This window comes from Abrus precatorius, unplaced genomic scaffold (assembly GCF_003935025.1).
Source record: "Abrus precatorius isolate BTA unplaced genomic scaffold, Abrus_2018 Scaffold11, whole genome shotgun sequence".
NCBI classification, from domain to species: Eukaryota; Viridiplantae; Streptophyta; class Magnoliopsida; order Fabales; family Fabaceae; genus Abrus; species Abrus precatorius.
The window spans coordinates 9,825,194-9,844,900 of NW_020874303.1; the positions used below are offsets into that span (position 1 = coordinate 9,825,194).

Sequence of the window (19,707 nt, forward strand, 5' to 3'; positions counted from 1 at the left end):
TTTATTTTAATTCTTTTTATATTTGAATTCTTTTTTTATTTAATTTTGCATTCCTTAAGTTCAAACAATTGAATTGATATATTCTTGGTGCTTAGAAACAATCGTTATGGGATGATATTTCAGGAATTTAGTTTAGAACTTCTTTATTACTTTCTGGTAGGTACACATGCCCGCAAATAATAGTCCATCCCTACCACACCTAGACCACTATACTTCACACAAGTCTCTTATACAAATTGATAAATGCATGACTAAATCTCGTTCATACTTACAAAACTAAATTTACTACTCTTACTAACGTATCTTATCAAATATATTGATATGTTTCATGCTACAAAATCTCCTCTTACATTGTCTGTTTTCTTTATCTTTGTCATAATTTGTAGAGCCAACATCATATGCTAAAATAATCAAGTACCTTTGTTGGTAGAGCTATGGAAGCAACTATATCAACATTTAAATAAAATTATACTTGGATCATGATTGATTTACTGTCTTATATAATACCCATAGGAAGAAAATAGGTATATGAAACAAAAAGGAAGTCAAATGAAAAAGTGAAACACTATAAAACACATTTCATTATCAAAGATTTCTTTCCAATGACAATATTTTTATTAGTATGTAGAAAATACTTGCTTTGCCATCAATTCATAAGGTGATGGTTTCATCAACTTCACATTGACAATGTTTTCCTCTATAAAGATATGTAAAATGATGCTTACATTCTTTTTCATAAACAATTTCTTCTTCTAAGTCATTTTATGGGATAAAATAAACTTGTCAGAAGTGGTTTGAGAAACTTTATGCTCTATTGATTATACACGGTACAAGTATACTCTTTTGGATCATTCATTGTATATTAAATGCATTGTGGCCCCATTTACTATATTATTGATCTACATGGATGATATCATTATTATAGGTAATTCACTCAAATTTTTACCTATTAAGAAAATTAATTCTTAGTTTATCTTTTACTATCAAGAATGTGAATACTTTGATATAATTTCTTGGATTAGAAGTTGCACACTCATCAACTGGAATCAGCCAAAAATGAAATCTATAGAAAAAGTTATGACCGAAAGAGTAGTCAGTGGTTAGAATTACTGAAAAATATGAAATTAAAGCATTTATTTGTAATAGACCAAATTTATTCCAATAAGTAAAAAATGGTAAAAATTCTAAAAATAAAGCATATTAAAAATATTTATAAACCAAAATAAAACTATAAATATAAACCTAAAATATGTTACATCAAATTTTCTGACACTTAAGACTTTGCCCACTGGGGCAAATCATAAAATCAAACCATAGGGGACTTAAAACAAATTAAGGTATGCAAAATTTCTATCAAGTTCAAATATCATAGCTAAAATGGAAATCAATCCTCACACTCCAAATTTACAAATGAATTCATCAAACCAAGTGAATGAACCATAAAAGATAGAATCCTCACATGACATACTCTCAATCACTCAAGTGTATAAGGTAAGGTAAAGTGTATCACTCAAAATGTACAACATGAAGCATAATCAACCATAAGATTGCCCATTGCCTACTTCTCCACTAGAATTCACACAAAAATCAAAAGGACTTTGTTAGGTTATAAAGGGGCATGGTGAAGGTGAAAAAATTACAAAGGTAATCAAGCTAAAACTAAAGAGGATATAAAAACAATGAGGAATGAATCTAAAAAAAGTAAGCATGAAAGTAAATCCTCTAAACAAAGATATAATGTAATACAATCCAAAAACAATCATCTTTTACTTTTGCTAGCCATCCAATGCTCATTTTCCTTTTTATTGCTTACTTTTTATTTTTTCTCTTTTTCTTTATTTCTCCTTCTCTTTTTTTTTAAAGGAACTAATTTTTATTTTCTCTTGCATTTTCTAAGGTCATCTCCTCCGCACTTATTTCTATGATCATTCTCAAAACAATTCCAAAGTTCTTGTATCCCTTAAGGTTAGGTCATGTTATTGTTTTATGCCTTTGCCTTGAAATGAAATAGGATCACAAGAAATAGGTCAATTAGTCTCAAAGGGGCTCAAACAATGGAAATAATGCAAGGTTGGCTTTTTGGCTAGTAGTTTGCAAGAAGAAAATGATGTCTCTATCATGTTAATGCAAGCATATGAAAATATAGTCTCGAAAAGGCTTAAGGCAAGTTCTAGTGTCATACAACCATGAGTTCAATCACACAATGAACGAAAGTAAAATGACATGATATTGTCATTTATGTAGTTCAAAACCTCACAAGGTATATATTCTATCACAAATACACCAACACACAAGATATCAAAGTCCACTTATCAAATCAAAGAATTATTCAATCAATCCGTCAAAGCCCTGAAATAATCACTTGTATAGATTATGTACACACTAAAAACATAATACCTCACACTTGAAATTAAGATTATCCTCAATGGAAACACAATAAGCATAAGGACAATTCAAGCAACCCAATAAGTGAGAGAGAGGTAAGAAAACTCCCTATTAATCGGGGTAGGTGGCCAATTCAAAAGTGGCCTCCTCTTGTGCATTTTTCGACAAGTTCTCATGAAAAACATTGAGCCGATGCCCATTAACCTTGAAGCTTCTTTGAGATTCCATATCCTGTAGTTCAATAACACCATAAGAAAAAACATTAACAACAAGAAAGGGACCATCCCATCTAGATCTCAATTTTCCAAGCATTAACTTAAGTCTAGAATTATATAACAGGACTTTTTAACCAATGTGAAACTCTTTACGCCCTATTAGCTTATCATAAAAAACATTGGTTCGCTCCTTGTAAATGTTGGAGTTCTCATATGCTTCTCTAAGAATCTCCTTCAACTCTTGTAATTGAAGCTTCCTATATGAGCCACCTGCCCCTATCCAGATTACATTGCTTGATCGCCTAAAATGCCTTATGCTATACTGCTACTGGTAAATGACATGCCTTGCCAAAAACAACATGATAAGGAAACATTCCTATGGGTGTTTTGTAGGCGGTCCTATAAGCCCACAAGCTTCCTCCAAGCACAGACTCCAATACTTCCTATTGGGTTGGACAGTCTTCTCTAGGATTTGCTTTATTTCTCGATTAGAGATCTCTGCTTGTCTGTTAGTCTAGGGGTAGTATGGTGTGGAAACTCTGCATAACCCCAAACTTTCAAAGTAAGGCATCCATTGTAAGATTGCAAAAGTGTGATCCCTGATCAATAATTAATGCTCTGGGAAATGTAAACCTGCAAAAAATGTGATTTCACAAAATCTATAACAACACGAGCATCATCAGTATGAGTGGTCTTTGCCTCCACCGACTTGGAGACATAGTCTACTGCTAACAAAATATAGGAATAGCCAAATGGAACAGGAAAGGGACCCATAAAATCTATATCCCATACATCAAACACCTCACAAAAAAGGAGAGGTAGTTGGGGTATCTTATTCTGGCGCGAGATATTCCCAGTCCTTTGGCATTGCTTGCATGTCTTATAGAAGTTGTGTGCATCATAGAATATGGTAGGCCAATATAGTCCATAATCTAAGATCTTTCGGGCTGTATGCTGAGGTCCAAAGTCTCCACCATAAGCCACGAAATGGCAAAATCTAAGCACAGACTGGAACTCAGGTTCAGGCACACATCGTCTAATAACCTTGTCATTGCACATCTTCCACAAGTATAGATCATCTCAAATGTAGTATTTGAAATCACTCTTTAGCTTGGCAGCCTGAGCTTTGGAAAAGTGTAACGGAATCTCCTTTGTAGCCAAATAATTCAAAAATTTGTACAATGTATAAATTTTATTTTAATAAATTGAAATGATATATTTCTTTCTATAATTCTATGAATTTATATAGCAACTTACTCAAAATTTTAATAATTTGCAATATTGACATAACAATATTAATGGAAATTGAAAAGAGTAAATAAATGTTATAACTATAATGTAGAAGTCTTCATAAGAAACCTGTATATCCAGTACATATTTCAACTTTAAATATTACAACTGTTTGTCAAAATAAATAAGATTTACAATAATATATATATATATATATATATATATATATATCTATAATATTTGCAATTCATAAAATATATGTAACACCTTAAATTTAATTTCAATTCAATAAGAATTTCACAAATTCAAGTAACCAATTTTCATAAAATACTTTAAAATAAGGGAAGGGTTACAAATTAATATCAAATGACTGCTACAAGACTAGTTTAGTTACATTCCTTCACTGAGTCTGGTGCTGATCGTCTTGATTATCTGAAAAATGAATGTAAGGATGAGTACTCGACACTACCTAAAACACACAATTAACATAGAGTCTCACCTCCAGAACCTTCCCAATACATTCAACAAACACAATCACAGACAACAATTCACATCCATAAGTACAAAACACAAATCCATGCATACGCATACCAGCCACACTTACTATAGTACTGTGACCACATATTTATACCATGAATGGTCGCTGGTTACCCCCGCCTCACGGATACCACGTGGGCAGTCACGGGTCGCTCAACAAGGATAGTGGTCAGAGGTCTAGTCAGGAAGAGAGCGTGTGGCCTGTGGTGCACCCGTTCTGCAGTCGGTTTCACCACCACTCTCTCCTCTCCAAGGTATTCCTACCATTCTCATCTTTCACACCCCAGTGTATCGCTGAACCATTCACAACACATCACAACGGCGCTAATACGCCCATTCACACACATATTCCATTCACGCATGCAATGATGATGCTTACACACGGCACACGGCCCATATTGCATTCAAATACACGGCACTAGGCCCATATTCATTTCACATCACATGGCATAGAGCCAATATTCATCTATCATGCAACATTTACATACAATCCACATCCATCAAGTTTGGGTCAACACACATAATGTTCACAAATCACGGCACATGGCCCACATTATATTTCTCAGCGACACACCCTCTCGCTACAGCGAAAAAAGTCAGAGAAAACTGCACTCTGGTTTCTACAGAATCTTGCTATAGCGAGACCCTCTCGCTACAGCGAGACTGCACCTAGAAATGCACCCCAAACTGTTGCTTTCTCGCTATAACGAGACGTCTCTTGCTACAGTGAGAAGGTGACAGTTTCAGTCCTTTCTCCCAGGGCGCTCTCGCTGCAGCGAGAACAGCCCAGTATCACGCCCTGCACTTAGGCACTTAGCCCATTTCAGCCCTATCCAGTCATGCATATACGTATATACATCCACACATCCCCAACATATATATATATGCACATATATTCATACTCATTACACACAAAACACCATCATGAAGCATCCAAGGTAAATTCATAACATTCATTTACACTTGTACACACATATATATGCATTTAGATTTATATAAATAACAATAATTAATATTACAAAATTAGGGGCGTTACAATATACAAGTCCCAAAGCAGTCTTCCTCAAAACCACCTACTAAAGACAGGTCCTACTCATCCACTCCGTGCCAGCTCTCTATCTTAGCTAAGTCTTTTGAATTCATATCCTCGTCTGATCCCAGCTGGAGATCACTTGAATTAACTTTGACCTCTGTGCCAGTGATGCACTCAAAGGTACATCTGGACAGTCTTCCGAGAGAGTCGTGGTTATAGTAGGTGAATAGATAAGTGAGGGCTGCCGGACTCCTAACAGTACTTCTATACATATATACACAGAGTGTCTGGTGTATTCTACTCCTAGGGAAGTCAAAAGGAATACAACAAGAGAAATCCATTTCTATCATAATAAAATTCCTAGGTTCGTCTTCTAAGAGTACAACAAATTTAAAATAATTTATTCTCTAATACTCATTAAATATATAATTTAACCTAAAAGGTACAGAACTATTTACTAGTCTAATTCTTCCCTGAGGCTCCGTCATCCTAATTCCCTGAAATTTTAGTAAAGATGAGCATCCATTCTATCCTTTATAAATATTTAGTATATAATCATGATATAAACATACATATAACATTCAATTTCATAAATTCATATTTGCAAACATATTCACACCACACATAACATTTAATAATTTATCATTTATTTTCCTTTCTCTCATTCCAACGCGCACTTCCAATGCACTATGATCACAAATATCGATGCCTCCAGCACTTCTCAAGGTCTTACTCAACTAGGTAAATAGTCATCGGTTAGCATGCCATGTACATGGATACAACATGTACAATAATCAGGCCCCTTAGCAAAGGCATAGTTAGGAGTCTAGTCAGAAAATGAGTGTGAGGCCATGTGACGCATTCACTCTTAGAAAGAGTGTGTACAACACATACGCGAATGTCGCTCATCACCCTACGTTTCCCTAAGATTCTCATCGTCTCTAAACTCTATACCCCCAGTATATCTCTGTAACTATTTACACTAGATTCGATCCATATTGGACTCTTAGAGTCATTGAATTATCCTTTCTTCCCACTAATAAGATCATGCTTAGTAAAGCACTTCCAGACTAATTTCATTCCAGTCCATTTCATATCAATATCATTCCAATATACCATTTTACTCAAATATATATATTTCATAAAATCTCATGATAATCATTCAGCAAATTTAATCTTCTTCCACATTAAGTACTCATCATGTAATACATATACACACATATCAACCACTTAACCCAAGCAATCGAATAGTCTAAATAATCAAACAAGTATCTTTTTAACCATACTCAACACAACATATATCATACTCATCTATTCTCATACCATATTCACATAACAGTACTCTATGAGCTCAACATAAATACTATAATAGAAAGATAAAATAGAGCTTTCCTTACCTCAAAGATGAGCTCACAGAGATATATTGAAAAGTTCGAGAGTCAACTATTGGAAGTTCTCCTGAACCAAGAGATATCTATAAGAAACAAGAACATGAAAATAATGGGGAAAACTCAAGTTTAATCCAAAGAAACTTACTTAGAATCACTTAGCTTTGATGTCCAAGCGTGATTATGAAGAGAAATTGAAGTTTCTAAGGCTTTTATCTGAGTGAAAGAAAAAAAGAGTTTAGAGAAAACTTGAGAAAGGGACGTGAGTTTGAAATAGAATGAATTTCTTATGCGAGAATCTCTTAAATACCTCTCAGCCCCATGCGTTCTCGGTTGAGCGATGAGCATCTTGCCTGAGCGAGATATGCAGACAGTGGTCTTGCCCAGTATTTTTTGATATGCTTGCTTGAATGAGCGAGATGGTGTCCAGAGAGCATGCCATTCCTCCTATGGATCCTTGCCTGAGTGACCCATCTCGCCTAGGCGAGATTCTCAGCTCGCTTGAGCGAGATCACTCTTGTCTAAGCGAGGTGACAGTTGGGCGACATTTATCTTATCTCACCTGAGCGAGATAGCTCTGCAGCAAGATATTTCTGCAAGCTCAATCTCGCCTGAGCGAGATCTACTGCACTAAAGTTCCTCTAAAATCCTCCAAACTCACATCTAAATGCACTCTAATGCAACTCAATATTACATAAACATAATTTACAGAAAATGAGAAGAGGGTGTTACACTGTATACCAAGGATCATGCCTTCAAATGTGGTAAAATTGCTCATCTGGAAAGGTGTCTCTAATAGGGGAGATCCTCAAGTGGTTGCTGGATTCTACTCAAATGGTCTACTACTAAGTTCTCCTCACCACTTCTATCTTTGATCTTAATGTCAAACTCTTGCAAAAGAAGCATCCAGCGAATTAGTCTCAAAGCTGCATGATCAGAGAAAATAATTACTTTAGAGCCAAGAAAATATGAACGAAATTTATCTAAAGCAAAAACAATGGCTAAAAGTTCTTTTTCTGTAGTGGTGTAGTTTGCTTGTGCTTTATCCAATGTGCGAGAAGCATAGGCTATGACATAGGTTGCTTCTCCACTTTCTGATCAAGGACAATACCAACTGCAAAGTTTGAAGTATCACACATAACCTCGAACAGAATCTCCCAACTCTGAGGCTAAATGATAGAAGTAGAAGTGAAGTGCCTCTTCAGCCTTGCAGGTCTGATCAAAGATGAAATCAGCATATTTCTGCAAAAAGGTGGATAATGGGGACGCAATTCTATTGAAATCCTTGATGAAACGTCTATAGAAACCTGCATGGCTAAGAAAAGAGCGCACTTCTTTCACAGAAGTGGGGTAAGGTAAAGAAACAATTACATCAATCTTGGCTCTATCAGTCTCAATACCCCTACTTGACACTACATGCCCGAATATAGTCCCTTTGGTCACCATAAAATAACATTTCTTATAATTTAAAACCAAATTGAACTGTATGCACCTCTCTAATACTCTAGATAAGCTATCTAAACATGCATCAAATGAAGACCCATAAACAGTAAAGTCGTCCATGAATACTTCAAGTGAGATCTCTAAGAAGTCTGCAAAGATGCTAATCATACACCTCTAAAAAGTGCCAAGCGCATTACATAGTCCGAATAGCATCCGTCTATAAACAAAGGTACCAAAAGGACAAGTGAAGGTGGTCTTATGCTGATCCTTTGGGGCTATGTGTATTTGAAAGTAACCAGAAAATTTGTCTAAAAAGCAGTGATGGGATTTCCCTGCTATTTGCTCCAAGACCTGATCAATAAAAGGTAAGGGAAAGTGGTCTTTGCAAGTGGCCTAATTCAACTTCCTATAATCAATACAGACTCGCCACCCATTCTAAATTCTGGTCAAAATCAACTTATCAAACTAGTTCTTTGTGACTATTATGTCAGTTTTCTTGGGTATAACATAGATTGCACTCACCCACTTGCTATCGGAGATCGAGTATATCATGCCAACAGCTAACAGTTTGCTAACTTCTTTCTTCACCACCTCAAAGAGCCAGATTTAGCCTTCTTTGGGGCTGTCTCATAAGTTTTGCATCTTCATCCATCAAAATTCTGTGCATACAAGTGGATGGACTAATTCCTGGAATGTTTGCCAAATTTCACCCAATTGCTTGCTTGTGCAACATCTAAATATGCTGAAATGATCACTGACAGCTTGTTATTAGCTTTTAAAAATGCATACTTTAAGTGCTTGGGCAAAAGCATCAGTTCAAGTGTAGGTGGCTGCATAATAGAGGAAAGTGTCCTGGTGGAGAAGTCTAATTCTGCAACATGTATCTGGGCAGGTTCAAGGGTATGTGTACTTGTTGTAATCAAGCTAGAGCTTCCCAAACCTGCTACTGCATCATATGAAATATCATTAGGTATTAAATATGCATCTATTTTAGCACAAACTTTACACAAATCTCTTACAGTTCATGTACAGCTAGAAATTTCAGAAAAAATCAGTACAAACCTCAATTAAAACATCAATAATATCTATATAAAATGCACTATGCAGCTCTAATGGATGCTTCATGACCTCAAAGATGTTGAACTGCACAACATTGTCTCCTAACTCCATGGATAAAATTCATGAGTGTACATTAAATTTTGTCCTTGCTATTTTCAGGAATCGTCTACCAAGGATGAGTTTAGGCATGTTGGACTCTTCTGACCTGTTAAGAATGTAGAAATCAGCAGAGAATATCAACTTATCCACTCTCACTAGCACGTCTTCTACTACTCCAGTAGGGAATGCAATGCTCCTGTTTGCCAGTTGAATAATTACACCAGTTTTCTTCGGAGGGCTGAGGTTCAGAGACCTGTAAATTGATGTAGGCATCACATTTATGGAAGCACTAAGATCAAGTAATAACTGCTGAAGGTAAAATTCCCAATAGTACAAGGGACAGTAGAAGTGCCAAGATCCTTGCACTTCTGTGGTAGATTGGGTTGTATGAGGGCTGACACATTTCTCCCCATGCTGACTCTCTCATCCCCTTTTAGTCTCCTCTTGTTAGGGCATAATTCTTTAAGGAACTTTGTATATTTTGGAATTTGTTTTATCACTTCTACTCTTTTGAATGTCTCAAAATGCTCTTTATCAAAGTCTGTTGGTGGCCTTGGCTTGGCTATTCTGTTCGGAAAGGGGAAAGGTAGTTTCTGCACAATTGCTGAACTGCTAAGGGCAGTTTGTTGCTTTGTGTTTTGCTGCTTCTATGTCTCTTCTTTATCTTTCTAGTTATCTGACAGCTACTTCCCACTTCTCAATATTATGACACTCACATTTTTGAGATTAACTTCTAGTTGAGATGGGAGTTATCCAAAACCTTGAGACTTGAATTAGTTTACAGTGGTAGCAAGTTGGCCAATCTGTATCTGCAGGTCTTGAATGGAAGTATTGACATTCTGTTGGAATTTTAGATTGCTTTTGGCCATTTGTTTAACCAAATACTCCAACGAAGACTCAGAATTTTATTGTGTTTGTTGCTGCCTTACAGAGGGTAGTTTATAGCCATTACTTGTTTGGCTAGTTTGTTGTTGTTGCTGCTACTCAGAGGTATCGTATCTCATATTTGAATGATCATTGAAGGCAGGATTATGAGATTTTTACTGGAACCTGTACGACTGTTGTTGTCTCTGAGGTTGTTGGAAATTCGAAGCTTTGTATTGGTCTTGTCTTCCAATAAAAGATCTGTGGACAGAAGCTTGTTAGCTACCATCATGCAGCAAAGGACAACAGTCTGAGGTATGATCTATAGAGGAACAAATATGACAATCTCTGGACACTCCTCCGTATGGAATAGTTTGTTGCGTAACAACTAGCTATCTCATAAAAGTAGTGTGCTCCTCAATTCTGCTCTCAAGTATGCTAGAATTTGCTATCATATGGGTAGGTTACTGCACATTATGCACCTCTCTCACTGGTGCCATGGCTCTTGTATTAAATTGTTGGGAGTTCTCTGCCATGTTGTCAATTAGTACTCTAGCTGCAAATAGTGTCTTATCCATGAAAGCTCTACCGCTTGCGACATCAAGCATACTCCTCTCCATTGGAGCAAGGCCTTCATAGAAGTATTGAATGAGCAGCTAGTCACTGATCTGATGGTGTGGACAAGTTGCGCATAGCTTCTTGAATTTCTCCCAATACTCACAGAGGCATTCTTGGCTGAACTGTCTGATGCTATTGATCTCTTTTTTGATTGTGGCTGCTCTGGAAGCAAGGAAAAACTTCTCCAAGAACATTCTTTTCATGTCTATCCAGCAAGTGACAGACCCTGGCTGCAGGTAATATAGTCAATCTTTCGTTGCACCATCCAAGGAGATTGAAAAAGCCTTCAACTTGATATGGTCCTCTGAAACTCCTTGAGGCCTCATTGTTGAGCAGACTATGTGAAACTCCTTCATATGCTTGTGAGGGTCCTCACCTGCACTACCATTAAACAAACATAGGCAACAAATGGATTAGACCAGATTTTAACTCAAATGAAGCGTCTACATCAAGATAGTGGATGCTGAAAGGTTGGTAGGTAACATCTGGTGCAACTAATTCTTTTAGAGTCCTTTCGTGTTGATTATTAACCATAATATCAGAATCCACAAATATGCTATCTGAATAATCACAATTAAAGTGCACACCAACACTATTAAGGGTATCACTATAATGACTATGCAAACTACCTTCCAATTTAAGTCTATTCAACCTGTTTCAAGTACGTTTAATCTCAAGATCAAATGTAAGTAATTGACTAGAATTGGTTTTAGTCATGCACCAAGAAGCATATCAGTCAAAGTCAACAGGATCAACAAAGTCAAAGTCAAAGTCAACCTAAATACTCTATTTTCAATTTTTTAAAATTATTTATTTATATTTTAAAAAAAATTGTGATTTTTTTAAGATATCAAATTTTTTAAAAAAATAATAAATAAAAATAAATAAATAAAAATTAAAAAAGTTCTAAATTATGGAATTTGGGATTTTGAGCACTGAGCGTAAAATGAATAAAATAATATCAATAATTTCTGCAACTCACAAAATAATAATAGAAAAAAATTGTAACGAGATAATAAAAGAATATGCTCCCACAGTGTTTTATCAGAGTTCCTAGAGTTCTAACTATTGATTTTTGACATGCATTCTCACCTTGGGTAGTTTATAAGCCTAAGGATGCTAAAATTCATTCCATAAAGTTATCCTCAATCAGTAAGTAGTCCACTAGATCTAGGGACTTATATAGATAAGATAAGCTCTAACTGAAGTTCTCGTGATAGACAAATAGGACGTATATTCAAATTGCTATCACTACACCACTTCTCTAAACCTAAAGTTTACTCATACCCGGGTACAGGGCCTCACTCATGTTATGCATGATTAGTGGTGTGTGAGGGAACAAACAAACCTTCTACAAATCAAATAATAAAATTGTGCAAGGAAAAAAAAGAAAAAAGAAAATAAAAATAAAAATAAAAATCAACCAAATAAATTATAATAGTGTGTGCAATAAAAAAATACTAGAAATTAAAATTATTTTTAAATTTTTTAAAAATATTTATTAAATTTTATTTTCAAAAAAAAAATTTAAATAAAAAAATTCAAAATTTAAATTTAAATTAGTAAATTGGTTAGATAATTTTTTTTTTCAAAATTTAAATTCAAAACTAATCTATCTAAAAAAAAGAAAATAATCCTATCTTTAAAATCAAAGCAAACTAAATCTAATCTAATCAAATCTAACCAAATCTTAACTATAATTTAAAATTTAAATTTAAAAATAATTTAAAATTTGAATTTAAAAATAATTTAAAATTCAAAATTTTTTATATTAAAAAAATATAATCTAAACTAAATCCAATGAATCCTTATTCACTACTCCTCAATCTCTATAAAATTTACGCAAAATCTCTCCGAAATCCCTACAAGTCACACAATTCTGTAGCAATCCTATTAATTCAATTATCCAAAAATTTAAAATTTAAAATTTAAAATTCAAAAAATCACAAAATTTAGAATTTCAGGTTCAAAATTAAATGAATTAAAATAGCAAAATTTAACAAAACAGAAATAGACGACGAAAATAACTTGCATAATTTAACAAGTAATAGAACACAAATTTTTTTTCTTTTTACTATTTAACATTATTAATGACTAAATATAAACACATCTAAACAAACAAATTAATGCAACATGAAAAAGAATACTAAATCGCATATAGAGATAGAAACAAAACAAAAACTAAAACTAAGACTACGAATCAAAACCGTGAAAAAGTAATAATAAACCCTAAAACGAATCAAAACTGACAACGTATCCCTACCAACAGCGCCAATTTGATAGACGATGCTGAGTCGCTATCAAAATAAATAACTTTTTTTAAAGATTTTGTAGTATAGAGCTATATCTAGGTCGATTCACGGAGACACATTCTCGGTCAAATTCAATTTTAGGTTTTCTTTTAAAAAAATGCAAATAAGATTTTTGGGTTTTGAAAATTGTAAATTAATCAATATGTAACGCCTTACATTTCTTTATCTTAAATATTTTAAGTTTAAATTTAGAAAGAATAACCAAACTTTTCCTTTTAATAATTAATCAAATTTCCAAAGATAAAACCTTTCATAACAGTAAATTTGTATATAAAACAATTTAAGAAAATACACTGCATGAAATATACTGCAAATTAATATTTACATACTGAAAGATTTCTATTACAATTTGATATATTGCATTTACATATCATTATCCCAAAGTATATCAAGTTTACAGTAGTTCATACTTTATCTCACATACTGACAACTTAAAACTATTCATCTATATCATGCTAGCTCTCAATTTTTATCAAGTCCTCAACAGTTAATTTGTCATCTCCAAGATAGGCGTCACTAGAGTCCGCCACCATCTCTATACTAGGGAATCTCTCAAATGTGTAGCTATTAGGTCTTCCTAACAAATCATAATCATGATAAGTAAATACATTATTCATGATCTGAGAAGGTCTTTTTATTCCCTGGTATAGATAAAAACTGAGAGATTGATGAATTTGACCACTGGTTAGGAAATCAAAAGGAACTGCATAATTATAGACTACTTTTACTGTGTACTCTCCATACTTCTAAAATATACTCTAAAATGTAAATGTATAATACGTCTATATTCCCTAAATACATAATTTAATCTACTACTAGCATAAACATATACTATATCAATCTGCATGAGATGTGTTGTCATCTTTGCTACCTGCAGAGTGGTGTAAGGGTGAGAAACTATTCTACCTTTCAAACATAACACAATTGCATCATATCATTTATTACTATAATCGTAAATATGCAATAATCATCACTTCATATCACATATCAATTATTCTCTTCCTAACATACAAATTCACACAATTTCAATATATTCTTATCATTCCATTTCCAAATACGCACTTTCAGTGCACTGTGATCACAGTCATTCAATGCTTCTGACAGTTCTCGAGGTCTTACTCAATCATGTAAATAGTCGCCGGTTAGCTCATGCAATACGATACGTATGCAATCATGACCCCCTTAGCAAAGGCATAATTAGGAGTCTATGTGGCGCATTTACACTCAACAATAATATGTGCACAGGTGCGAATGTCGCTCATCATCCTACATTTTTCTAAGATTTTCTTATCGTCTCCGTACTCTGTACTCCAAGTGTATCTCTGTAACTATTTACACCAATCTATTCAGTATTGATATTCATTCCACATTCTAATCATAAAATCGTGCTTAATAGCACTTCTAGACTAATTCCATATTGCTCATTACTAACTCATGATCTCAATAATTATATCATTAAACAATTCATCGCTGACATATTCATCATTTTTAGACATATCTTAGCAATAAGGTCATTTAACATCCAGTACATTCATCATACTTATTAAACTATAATATTATACTTCTCATCATATATTTCATATTTACACAGTATAATCAGTTAACCAAACCATCAAACATATGCATAGTAGCAATCTTTCTACATTAATGCTTATTACTCATCAATACCTCATCAAAATTTCTACACAAACATGCTCTCAACATATAACTTACATCATATAATGATAGAATATAGCTCCCCTTACCTTAAATGAAGATCTAAACGGAGGTTGCTGATCAAGAACATCCTAAAATAGCATTTTTACTTAGAATCATGTAGAATGATTCTACAATCTTAAATTCAAAGAACAATCAAGGTTTTGAGGAGTTTTATCTGAAAAGAAGAAGTGAAAGTTGAGAGAAATAAAATAGAACATAAAATGGTAAGAAAATATGATTTTTCATGCAGAAAAACCCTTAAATACCCTCAGAATCACGACATTCTCGTTGTAACACCCCCAGATTTTGTAATATAGTTTGTTTATTAAAATAAGTGTTTACGTGGACTTTGATGTGTCGTGTATTTATTATATATGTATGAAGTGAATGGATTGAATTGACTAGACTGGATAGATTGAATATATATATATATATATATATATATATATATATATATGTGTGTGTGTGTGTGTGTGTGTGTGTGTGTGTGTGTGTGTGCATGTGTATGCAGGCTAAGTGTGGATGTTGCTGCAGGACATTCTCGCTATAGCGAAAGGGCCCTGGCGTGAGGCATGAAACTGTGTCGTCCTTCGCTGTAGCGACAAAGCCACAATTTGTGGTGCATTTCTGTGTACAGTCTCGCTATAGCAAGAGGGTCTCGCTGTAGCGAGATTCTGCAAAGATCAGGATGCAGTTTTCTCTGATATTTTTGCTGTAGCGAGACAGGGTGTCGCTGCAGCGACGTCCCCTTGTTGCAGCGAGAGTATTGCGACCATAGAAGATTTAAAGGGGCTAGGGCTTAGGAGACACAATTTTCCCTTTTCTCTCTTCAAGGTCCCTTCGATTCTCTCGATCCAAAACCTTATTTCACCGATTAAATTGCCTCCAAGCCATTTGGGAGCAAGATTGAAGCTTAAAATTGTGTGGGGAAAGCTTGGTGGTAAGTTTTAATGGTTAGGGTTTAGATTTTTCATCACCATTCTATTATTTCTCAGTTTTCCTTGGTTCTCACAAGAAGTTTTCGTGTATTTTGGACTAAGTCTGTATGGGGAGCCTTCTCATTTTTGATTTTGTGTGTGGGTCTTCATTTGAGGTAAGGGGGGACTCTACCCTATCTCATTTTGCTTAAAAACTTGTTTATGTACTATGTTTTGTAATGTGATTGAGATAGGATGTATGAACTAATGTATTGAGATAGATAATATGTGGTGGGTATGATTGTGATGATTTGAAAGTGCTATAGGACTTAGATTGTATTTTGAAACTATGATGTAACTGAATTAGTCATGTAGCAGTCTTTAATATAAATTGTAATCCTTTATTGTTTTGAACTATTTTATGAAACTTTGTAATGATATCTTTTATTAAATGAAAATTTCATTACTCCCATTTTACGAAATTATTACTTGAAAATTAAATTTAAGGCGTTATAATTTTAGTATCAGAGCAGGACTCTCTCCTAGTACGGTGTGGTTCGAGGACGAACCAAACGGAAGCTGGTGGGCATGTGACACCCAAGCACTAGGCGAGGGCGGGAAGTGATTGCCGGTGCATTGTAGCATGGACAATGAGCGGCTCCTGGCAGGCTTCCGGGCGAGGGAGGGGAGTGATCATCAGTGCAGTGTGGGCACGGACAAGTAGCGACTCCTGGTAGGTTTTCGGCAGTAAAGGGCACATGAATGAATCAAACTTACATCGGAATGAGAGGAGAATCTAGAGACTGTGTATACAGTTGAGGATAGCTTAAAGGAATTGATTAGGATTACCTATACCAACAAAATGCATTTACTTTTTGGTGGCATATCATTTAAGAACTCTAAAGTTAAGCGTGCTTAACTTGGAGCAATTATGGGATGGGTGACTTTCTGGGAAGATCCCGGGAAGTGTGTGTCTAAGGATAGAGCAGTTCATCCAAACCGGACTGAGGTAACGGGCTGAAGCGTCCAAGCTGAGTGTTGATTTGTTTTGTTTACTTGAATTATAAATGTTGTGATCTAATGGCTTGAATTGTGGTTTGTTGATTTGTTATAGCTAGAGTAAGCATGGCTGGTAAAGGTAGAGGAGCTAGAGATACTAGTGACCTCATGGAGTGCATGGCTCAAATTTTGGAGACCTTGGTGCATAACCAAGGCGGAGAGCTGGCTGAGTACAGAGGATTAGCTGCTTTCACTAGGCACGATCCTCCAAAGTTTGAGGGAGGATTCAACCCTAAGGGTGCTCAGAGGTGGTTGGCAGATGTTGAGAAGGTAAGCTATGCCACCTACTTATTGTGCCAGTCAGACATTGCCACAAGAGGGTGACTACATTCAATGGGAGACCTTCAAGGCAATTTTCCTACAGGTCAGACATTGCCACAAGAGGGTGGCTACATTCAATGGGATACCTTCAAGGCAATTTTCTTAGGGAATTACTTTCCCCGGGATCTGAGGAATCAAAAGGCCTGTGAATTTCTTAAGCTGAAGCAAGGAAGCATGACAGTGGGAGGTACTGGTCTCACTACCCACATGGGGATGGTGAGGAGGACTTGTGTGCTCAGTTCGAGCACGGGCTGAGGCCAGACATCTGAGCTACAGTCAGTGTGTTCTAGCTGACAGACTTGTCCACTATGGTAAGCAAGAGTAGAATCTTTGAAGCTAACTCAAGGGGGAAGACAACGGACAATAAGGGAGCCGGGCCAGTCCGGCAAGATAGAAGACCCCCTAGATTCTCCAAGCGGCCGTATTTGGGTTCTAGTCATTCACATTCCAGAGAGACTTCATCTCAGGAGAGGAGCAATGGTACTGGCTCTGGCTCTTGCTCAAGAACAGGCTCTTTCAGAGGACCGTTTAAATGCTTCAGGTGTGGAGGACCACACATGGTGAAGGACTGCCTATAGCCACGGACGACTTGTAACAACTATGGGAAGTCAAGGCATACTGCCAATGTGTGTTGGGCTGCTAAGAGGAGTGGCAGTTCAAGTATAGCTCAGAGACCAAAATCAAGAGAGAGCATGGGGCCAAGTACAGGACCGAAACCAAACATTCCTAGTAGGGTCTTTGCTATGAGCGGGGCAGAGGCTTCATAGTCTGAGGAGCTGATTCAAGGTAAATGCATTATTAAAGGCTAATTGCTCGATGTGTTGTTTGACTCAGGTGCTACGCACTCATTTGTATCTGTGGATTGTGTGAAGAGCCTGAATTTGTATGTGACTGAACTGTCATTTAATGTTGTGGTGACTACCGCTAAGGGTAAGCCGGTTGTAACATCGTAAGTGTGGTTAGGATGTTCAATAATGGTGCATGGTAGGGAGTTTGAGGTAAACTTGATTTGTTTGCCTCTTTCTCAATTGGATGTAATCTTGGGAATGGATTGGCTTGCTGCCAACCATGTGTCATTGGATTGTAGAGAGAAGGCACTTATCTTTGGTGCATTGATGTCAGAAATTCTGAGACTGTTAAGTCAAGGTGTATGGGAGAACGCAGTAAATGCCAAGGCCTTTATGATCATATTCTCGATGGAGGCCAAAAGCGTGGTAGAGCCAGAGTATATTCTGGTGGTGAAGGACTTCTTGGAAGTTTTCCCTGAAGTGGTTTCTGAGTTACCACTCGAGAGGGAGATAAAGTTTGTCATTGACCTCATTCCAGGAGCAAGCCTGATTTCTGTGGCACCACATAGGATGTCACCAATGGAGTTGGCAGAGGTCAAGAAGCAAGTAGAGGATTTGTTGTAAAAGTGATTTGTAAGACCAAACGTGTCACCATGGGGAGTGTCAGTGCTCTTGGTGAAAAAGAAGGATGGAAGCATGAGAATGTGTGTGGACTACCGACAGCTGAACAAGGTGACGATTAAAAACAAGTATTCGCTTCCGAGGATCGATGATTTGATGGACCAGTTAAGGGGAGTTGTATTATTTTCTAAGATTGACTTGAGGTCAAGGTATCATCAGATCAGGGTAAAGGATGAGGATGTGCCCAAGACGGCGTTCAGAACGCGGTATGATCACTACGAGTATTTTGTGATGCCGTTTGGAGTGACTAATGCGCCTACGATGTTCATGGATTACATGAACAGGATCTTTCATGAATTTTTAGATAAGTTTATGGTGGTGTTCATCGACGACATCCTGATTTATTCGAAGACTCAGGAAAAGCATGCCGAACACTTGAGGATCATTCTGCAGATTCTGAAGGAGAGACAATTGTATGCAAAATTCTCCAAGTGCGAATTCTGGCTATCAGAGGTTCAGTTTTTGGGACATGTAGTGTCGAAAGAAGGGATCATGATAGACCCTGTAAAGGTGGAAGTAATGGCTGAGTGGCCAAGGCCAACAAATGTGATTGAGGTCCGCAGTTTCCTAGGACTAGCAGGCTATTATTGGAAGTTCATTGAAGGATTTTCCAAGATAGCATTGCCCTTAACGAAGCTGACCTGTAAAGGAAAAGAGTTTAAATGGACCAAGGGGGTGAAGTTAGTTTCTTGGAGCTGAAAATAAGGTTGACTTCAGCACCTATGTTAGTCTTGCCCAATCTGGAGCATAAATTCAACGTGTATTGTGATGCGTTCGGGCAAGAACTTGGGTGTATTCTTATGCAAGACGGACAAATGGTGGCCTTTGTCTCAAGACAGTTACGCACGTATGAAGTCAACTATCCAACTCATGACTTGGAGTTAGCGGCGGTGGTTTTTGCTTTTAAGGTATGGAGGCATTACCTATATGGAGTAAGGTTTAAGGTGTTCAGTGACCACAAGAGTTTGAAATATCTCTTTGATTAGAGAGAACTGAACATGCAGAAGAGGAGATGGATGAAATTCCTCAAGGACTACGATTTCACTTTGTCTTACCACCC

The 19,707-nt window shown here is 36.2% G+C and overlaps 1 protein-coding gene across 1 annotated transcript; it reads left to right on the plus strand.

Moving 5' to 3' along the window:
• Nucleotides 1–18,152: 18,152 nt before the first annotated feature.
• On the plus strand, nt 18,153–18,590 carry LOC113855604. Its single transcript, XM_027487235.1, has one exon. The coding sequence runs from the start codon at nt 18,153–18,155 to the stop codon at nt 18,588–18,590; it is 438 nt and encodes a 145-aa protein (XP_027343036.1).
• The last annotated feature ends 1,117 nt before the right edge of the window (nt 18,591–19,707 follow it).